At 38.7% G+C, this 8,419-nt stretch overlaps 2 protein-coding genes across 4 annotated transcripts in view; both read left to right on the top strand.

Annotated features, from left to right (window-relative positions):
• tmem33 (transmembrane protein 33) overlaps positions 1-6,759 on the top strand; it is a 9,412-nt gene extending 2,653 nt beyond the window's left edge. For all 3 annotated transcript variants that reach the window (XM_014020255.1, XM_014020256.1, XM_014020258.1), the window contains exons 3-8: positions 2,072-2,166; positions 2,257-2,444; positions 2,811-2,878; positions 4,351-4,484; positions 4,620-4,703; positions 5,824-6,759. In XM_014020255.1, coding sequence (XP_013875709.1) covers positions 2,072-2,166; positions 2,257-2,444; positions 2,811-2,878; positions 4,351-4,484; positions 4,620-4,703; positions 5,824-5,953 — 699 coding nt within the window. In that variant the 3' untranslated portion in view covers positions 5,954-6,759. The remainder of the gene's footprint in view (positions 1-2,071; positions 2,167-2,256; positions 2,445-2,810; positions 2,879-4,350; positions 4,485-4,619; positions 4,704-5,823) is intronic.
• Positions 6,760-7,730: 971 nt separating this feature from the next.
• bbs7 (Bardet-Biedl syndrome 7) overlaps positions 7,731-8,419 on the top strand; it is a 10,772-nt gene continuing 10,083 nt past the window's right edge. The window contains exon 1 of the mRNA XM_014020254.1: positions 7,731-8,140. Within this exon, the coding sequence (XP_013875708.1) occupies positions 8,105-8,140 (36 nt within the window). The 5' untranslated portion in view covers positions 7,731-8,104. The remainder of the gene's footprint in view (positions 8,141-8,419) is intronic.

Below are 8,419 nucleotides of genomic sequence, written 5' to 3'. Positions count from 1 at the left end.
GGTAATGAGTGGAGAACAGGAGGGCTTCTTAAAGAAGAACTAACATGTCAGTGAGGGTTGATAGATGATCAAATACTTATTTCACACAATAAAATGGAAATTAATTATTTAAAAATCATACATTGTATTTTTCTGGATTTTTGTTTTAGATTCCATCACTCACAGTTGAAGAGTACCTATGATAAAAAATCACAGTCTTCTACAAGCTTTGCAAGTGGGAAAACAGTGTATCAAATACTTGTTCTCACCACTGTATGTCCAGTTTTTTAATCTCTGCTGTCTATGAGCCCCAACTAGGTGTGCTACTTCTACAGACAAATTTGCTCGACTTGAACAAAAAGCCGTGGTTATACTGGCAAAAGCAACATGGGAAAAAAATTCGCAGTCGCTCCGTTCGGTTCGATATTCTCCCTCRCTTCTGACGTTCGTCATGGTGCCTCCACGTGATTAGGTGACTAGTCGCAAAGGGTCGTAAATAATAATAAGAAGAAGAATAAAGAAAATAACTAACTTGTCATATACACTGTAAGGGTTTTGTCAATCTGAGATTGTCCCAATAAACAATGGCTACAACTGCAAGGTCTCTGAATAACTCATTAGCATAGGATTCTTAAAAAGGTTTTTTTTTTCAAAATCACAACCTGACAGCTAAATTGCTCTGAAGATGCCTACTGTAGGAAGGATGCCAAAGTGAGAAAAACTTGTCACTAGATTACAAGATTGATTGATTGATTGATTGATTGATTGATTGATTGATTGATTGATTATGCCTTTATTGTCATTGTACGGAGCAAAATGAAAATGTCAGATCAGTGTGTATGCTTAATAGAATGATAAAAGTTGGTCTGTTGAGGAAATATGATATAGTTTAATGTGGATCTGTACGAATTGTTGCTCGAGAAGGAGTTAATGTTTTTCTTTTATGTTTTGTTTTGGTTATTTGTAGATTAATATTGTTTACATTTATTTTTTGGAAAAAAGGGACAGATATAAGACTTTTTTTTCTTCTTTCTGCTGCCTTTCATTTTATTTGTGATTTGTAGTTTTTTTATTGTATATAGAATTTATTTATTTGTTTATTAAAAAATAAATTAATAAACTTTATAAAATAGCAATTTAGAAGCTTCAAAAACATGTAAAAACAGGGCATTAACAGAAACTACTTGTAATTTGACAATATAGCTTTTGATTCTAAAACTATTTAGGTAAAATCTCACTGGGCTGAGACCTTTGGCTACTTGTATATAAACCATATTCATCATGAGGGAGTGTCAAAGTGTTTGTGGGGTTCTCACTTTTTTTCACATGGGTCACAAAGCTTCTCTTCCTTGTCACTTTAGTTCTGAATACGATTTTACAAGCTGTAAACAACAATAAAATTACAAGCTGTGATTTTCAACACCTGGTCACTCAAACACAGCTGCACAGCTTGGTAACAAACGCTCAAAACTGAATGACACTGCAACTGAAAATTAGCATTTTTCTTCTTGCAATTTTGAGTCTTGAACAGTTGCAGCCCTATGAGATACAAACTTTAGGAAATCTGGTAATTTCTCTTATTTGTTTTCAGAGACTTCCACGCTTTCAGCTGAGCATCCACTAGGGTTGGGCAATATTGGCAAAAAAAATCATTCACGTTTAATTGTGGTATTTAGCCGATAACGATTATTTTGACAATTAATCCCCTGGAGTCCCTGGACATCCTTATGTCCTAGTCACATGACCAGTTTAGTGGAAAAGATTTGCTCTTTGTAAAAATCTGTTCCAAATTGTGTCAAAATTACAGACTTCAGGATATACATCAAATTCTAAATTGTGTTGATAGATAAAGACATTACAGAAATTTTTTTTTATGTTTGTCGTATTTGAAGTGGAGAGGAACACCGAACGGACTGACTGGAAATCTCCAGTCAGTCTGCCTGGTGGCTTTAATCGTGAAGTGCCAAAAAATAATCGATGAATGTTTTTCTGGTGATTAATTGCACACGATACGATTATGCCCAACCCTACAATTAAATATGTTCAACAGTTAATACATGCTTGTTTTTTGTCTTTTTGTTTTGTTCCTCAGCAATTTTTAATGAGCAACAAGCTGGAAACGGCAATGTGGCTATCACGTCTTTTCACTGTCTACTGCTCTGTCATGTTTATTCTACCAATCTTGGGGTGAGTTTATACAGATTGTAAACTTGTCATTAGTCTTATTTATCCCTCATAATCAGTAGTTAAAACATGTTTTTTTTTTCTGTATTTCAGACCACATGCAGCAGCTAACTTCTATCAGAGAGCCTTGTTAGCCAATGCACTGACCAGTGCACTTCGCCTGCATCAGAGGCTTCCACGCTTTCAGCTGAGCAGAGCTTTCTTGGCCCAGGCTCTGCAAGAAGACAGCTGTCACTACCTGCTCTACTCTCTGATCCTGGTCAACTCCTACCCCATCACAAGTATCCTTTTACCCTGAACCGGTTTTATACCTTTTTAAATGCTGAGCATTGTTTATTATAGTGTACGTGCACACTTCTTTAGCTCCAGCATTCATGTATAAGGACTATTCTTTGCTTTAAATAGTGTAGTTGTTTTTGTTTGAAATTAAGCTGTTCAGCAACATTAACAATTTCCCCTAATTTATTTGCTCTTTTCTTATAATTATCTGAGTATTTCTCAGCTAACTCCATAATATTAGCACATTACGAAGGTTTTACATGTATCGTTTTGATGCTTAACTCTCAGCTTGGTTCCTTCTAGTTTATTGCACAAATTAGCATTGTAGAGTTACGCACTTTGAGTCGTTCCTTAACATTTGTGTTCAGTGAGCATCTTCCCAGTTTTCCTGTTCTCCTTGCTTCACGCGACTACGTACACAAAGAAAGTTCTTGACGTGAGTGAGAATCATTAAATATCTGCTGCTATTATTGGGGGCAGTTCCTCTGGATTGGCAGACCGGGGTGGTGGTCCCCCTATTTAAAAAGGGGGACCGCAGAGTGTGTTCCAACTATAGGGGGATCACACTTCTGAGCCTCCCTGGTAAGGTCTATTCAGGGGTCCTGGAGAGGAGGGTCTGTCAGATAGTCGAACCTCGGATTCAGGAAGAGCAGTGTGGTTTTCGTCCTGGTCATGGAACAGTGGACCAGCTCTACACCCTCAGCAGGGTCCTGGAGGGTTCATGGGAGTTCAACCAGCCTAGATGTGTTTTGTGGACTTGGAGAAGGCGTTCGACCGTGTCCCTCGGGGACTCCTGTGGGGGGGTCTCAGGGAGTATGGGGTACCAGGCCCATTGATACGGGCTGTTAGCTCCCTGTATGACCGGTGCCAGAGCTTGGTCCACATCGCCGGTGTGTCGGACTCATTTCCGGTGAGAGTTGGACTCCACCAAGGTTGCCCTTTGTCACAGATTCTGTTCATAACTTTTATGGACAGAATTTCTAGGAGCAGCCAAGGTGTTGAGGGGATCCTTTTTGTTGACCTTAGGATCACGTCTCTGCTTTTTGTGGATGATGTGGTCCTATTGGCCTTATCAGATCCTGATCTCCAGCTCTCACTGAAGCAGTTCACAGCTGAGAGTGAAGCAGCCGGGATGAGGATCAGTGCCTCCAAATCTGAGACCATGATCTTGAGCCAGAAAAGGGTAGGGTGCCTTCTCCGGGTCGGGGAGGAGGTYCTGCCCCAAGTGGAGGAGTTTAAGTATCTCGGGGTCTTGTTCACGAATGAGGGAAGAATGGAGCGGGAGATCGACAGGCGGATTGGTGCTACATCTGCAGTGATGTGGGCGCTGTACCGGTCTGTTGTGGTGAAGAGAGAGCTGAGTCAGAAGGCGAAGCTCTCGATTTATCGGTCGGTCTACGTTCCTACCCTCRTCTATGGTCACRAGCTTTGGGTAGTGACAGAAAGAACGAGATCACGGATACAAGCGGTTGAAATTAGTTTCCTTCGCAAGGTGTCTGTGCTCTCCCTTAGAGATAGAGTGAGAAGCTCAGTCATCCAGGAGGGACTCAGAGTAGAGCCGCTGCTCCTCCACGTTGAGAGGAGCCAGTTGATGTGGCTCATCTGGTTAGGACGCCTCCCTGGTGAAGTGTTCCAGGCACGTCCCACTGGGAGGAGACCGAGAGGAAGACCCAGGACACACTGGAGGGACTATGTTTCTCAGCTGGCCTGGGTACGCCTTGGGATTCCCCCAGAGGAGCTGGTCCAAGTGGCTGGAGAGAGGGAAGTCTGGGTCTCTCTGCTTAGGCTGCTGCCCCCAAGACCCGACCCCGGATAAGCGGCATAAAACAGACGAACGGAATTATCTGCTGTGGCTTTAAATGCTTGTATTTTATTTTATTTATTTTTTTGTTTTTGTTTTTGTTTCAGTCTGTGGGCCCCAACAGCTTGATGTTTGTGAGGAACCTCCTGGACCGGATAACAACCAATCAGCAGAACATCCTAAAGTTTATCGCTTGTAATGAGATCTTCTTAATGCCCGCYACTGTTTTCATGCTCTTCAGGTACGTCGACTGTTGAAGGCGTGTGTTGTTGTCGGCAGGAGGTATTACTGGATTATGTTGCAGATGCTTTATATTCCTTTTTATTTAAATGTAGAAAAACGTGCAGCTCAACAAATGTTTCTGTCCAACCAACAGTGGCCAGGGAAGCTTGTTGCTGCCTTTTATTTACTACAGATTCCTTACTCTCCGTTACACATCCAGGAGAAACCCATACTGCCGGTAAGTTGTTGGATAAAATGATACACACATTGTAACAGATCTGACTGAAGTAATGTACTTACTTAAGGACTTGGTGCAGAAGAGCACTAGTTTAAAACCACTATTGGGTTTTATCATTCATGTTCTCTGTGAACAGTGGCTGACTACTCAGCATCATAAATATGTGACCTGTGCTGGCAAAATGTCATTTTTTCAATACTGAGTTTTGTTATGTTCAACTTCTCCATTTCAAGATTTTCTAAAAGATAAGTAGTTTGATGAAAATTGGTCATTTATCATTTGACAAGTTAGTATATATATGTATTTTTTTTAATTCTGTGCTGGTTCAAAATCCCACTTTTGTCTAAAGTAATAGCAAAGACTAATAACACAACCTGCTAGTGTTCTTTTTATTATGTTCGAGCAGCAATAACCAAGTGCTGGGCCATATAAACCAAATTTTATATCACAGTATTTTCAACAATTATACTTGTATTACGGTATTTGATGTTATTTTTCTTATCATCACAGCTCAGATGATGATAATTCTTTGCCTGGATGTGCACAGTAGTCACATTTTGTCACACTGTGAAGGAGGTTTGAGCAAAGATCATTATCGGGTCAACTAAACCCCAGTACAGAACCACTTCCCTCCCAGGCTTTTCACAATAGAAGCACATAAACGTCTCCATACATTTACATCACGCATTAAATCTATCCGTGCACGTCACTGAAGAGATGGCAAAAATGGAAGAGTTAATTTTTAGCGCCAGTCAATTATGCAGCGAAATCGCCACCAGTTATGGAGAAGCTGCTTCAACATTAACATTAGCTTGCTAATGCGCTTAGCGGAGCTGCGAGGAAAAGTGTCCCCCATGAGTGACGCAACGTTCCGAACGTGTTCAGGCTGTTTAAACTGCTGAGTCTGTATTCAGAAAATTCATATCATAACATTAAAAAAAAGTTTTTTGGAATGAACCAGTATACTGCCCAGCACTACAATAACCACATGCTAATCAGTTGAACTAGTTTTTTATTGTGACTATTTGTTGATATAAAATGACAAATCTAATGTTTGTTTTTGGCCATTCAGAGTTCTAACTTCACCATGTTTGTGTTTTTTTTTTTTGAACCACCTTAGCACCTTGTTCTATGAATTAAGAATTCTTCTGGAGCACTTCATCATGAAGCCTGCCTGTCCTGTGTTTTTGAGGAGGATGTGCCTCAGCAGTATCGCCTTCATCAGCCGCCTCGCCCCCACAGGGGTCTGATTACTCTAAGAATTTATTTTCTTTTGTTTCCTTTTTTTACTTTTTAAGCCAATTATGATGTGACTTAAGACTATGAAGAGGACAGATATTGCCATGGATTGAAGAAACCTTCTTTTGAATGTCAACTTTACAGTCTGAGCTTCATTTTTGTTCCTGTATATTTTGAAGACAAACTGGTAAAGCGCTGAAGTCTCGTAGTGATATTTTTTGTTTTTACTGTGACCCACTTGGAACAGTGGGCATCCTTTCACATCATGTTCACTGAATGGAGCACTGCAGATATAAGCTGCTCTGTAACGACAGTTTTTATTTCTTTTATGTCAATATTTATTAATGAAAATGTTTATTCTATAATAAATCCACAACATTTTGAGATTATTAATTTAATAAAAATGTGCTAATACATGAATATGCTTATTTTTAAATGCGTAGTTTTGTTTGCAGCGTCTTCTTATTTGTATGAATGCCTAACTTTCAGTGTTTTATATCTATGCCACCTCTAGCTCTTTAAACATCATACCTAATATGTAGCTATGTTTTCAAATGGATGTTAAACTGAAAAATAACTGCTGTATGTAAAGGTACCAGACATTTTGTTGTAGAATTCACATTTGAAATTAGTATTTTAAAGCATGTCATGTCATCCCTTTGAATACTTCATGGCGTTGTTTAAGGCAGCTTTGATTGTTTTCCAATCATCTTGTGATGCCTGTTTTGATTTTGTCTCCACCACGTCTAAAATGCTTGTTTGCCTATAGAAACGCCATGTTTTTATGAGGAAAATAAAGTTCTCTTTAAAAAAAAAAGTAAAATGATTCATATGTTATTGAYAAAATGCGCTTATAATAATTGTTATAGGTTGTATCCTGTTGCAGGGGCGGTTCTAGGGGCGGGGCCACAAGGGCATTGGCCCCAGCTGAAATCTGATTGGCCCCTGTCCTGTCACTCATCTGTTCTTTACCTGGGAGTGATGATGGTGGATGCGGTTCCATGTTCAAACACTAGTGGCGCTAATGAGTCAAATATTAAAGTCCAGAATGAATCAAGCTTACAGAATTCTACTTCTCAAGAAAATTTGAATAATCCTGCAAAAAAAATACCTAACCTAACTGTCAACAACGATGTGTATCAAATAAAATAAAATAACTCATGTTAACATACCAAATAATCCCACCCCATCCAAAATAGTGTACAGTTTTACACTTTATAAAAAAGATCTCTTTAATATTTGTGGATATTTATAATGCAGTACAATATTATATGTTAAAATATGTGTTTCTTAATCACTACTGTGCTTACAAGGTAGCAAACTAGTCTGAAATGTTTAATGCCCAAACAGATTTGGCTCAGTATTAGGAAAGAAATTGGAGAATTTAGTCTCTTTTTTGTCCTTAATTAATGCATAATAAACACTTATTTATAAAGTGTTTACAGATTAATTAATAATATAAACTCTATAAGGGGAGCCTTATTGTAAAGTGGTACCCTTTAAAAAATACATTACAAGTGTTGGGACATTTATGACAACCAGTATAATCAACCAGTTGATATAAACAACCAGTTTATATCCTGTAACTTATTTTTATTTTGACAGTATACTTGTAGGTTATAATATTTAAACAATGTATATTTAAACAGTGTATTATGTTATAAACGTCTCAGATTAAGCCTTAAATTCACATTTAATCCACAGTGAAAGACAGCGAATCAGCTTGCGGCTTCAAAACTCACGCTCGGCCAATAGAATCGCAGCTTGCAACAGGATGTAATGTTGCCGTAGCAACATGAACTCGTTCCGTGGAACGGGAGCGTGTGGATCGTCCGTTAAACACGATTTCGTGGCGTTTTCACGCACCCAGAACTTGTTTCGGATGGAGCTCAGTGGACTCTTCTGTTTAAAATGACTTCCGCTCGTCGACGAAGACAGCTGGCTGGTGGTTTAATCGTGTTAGCTTACGTCGTTAGCACGTCGTGCTAATCTTCTTTCTGACAATAATCCCAGTCGTAAATGGCATCGCTGCCCTTTGCCTGCTGTATACGTACATTTTTTTAATTGACTTTAAAGGGCAGTAGATATTCTCGCGATTGTGCAACTAGAAAACCTACCAGAAAGATTTATTTTTTTCTTTAAAAAAGGCACAAAGAAAGAAGATGGAGATCCACCTGAATAGGGTTGACTACACGCAGGTAACCCCGCACCGAAGCTGCTGTTTTAAAAGCAATTTTTGAAGTTAGAATAACTTAGAACTTTGTGTTTTCTGTTACACCGAGTTTTATTTATTTATTGTTTGTTTGTTTGTTTGTTTGTTTGAGTTAGATTGTAGATCTATGGAAGCCCATTTCCGCCACCCTGATAAAAATAAAACTTGTTTCTCATAAATATGACTTAGCTATCTCATTATTATGAGATACTATCTCATAATTATGAGATGCTATCTCATAATTATGAGATAGTATCTCATAATA

Source organism: Austrofundulus limnaeus, unplaced genomic scaffold (genome assembly GCF_001266775.1).
Source record: "Austrofundulus limnaeus strain Quisiro unplaced genomic scaffold, Austrofundulus_limnaeus-1.0 Scaffold246, whole genome shotgun sequence".
NCBI classification, from domain to species: domain Eukaryota; kingdom Metazoa; phylum Chordata; class Actinopteri; order Cyprinodontiformes; family Rivulidae; genus Austrofundulus; species Austrofundulus limnaeus.
The sequence above is the reverse complement of the archived record's forward strand: the minus strand, read 5'-3'. Positions and strand labels throughout refer to the sequence as shown.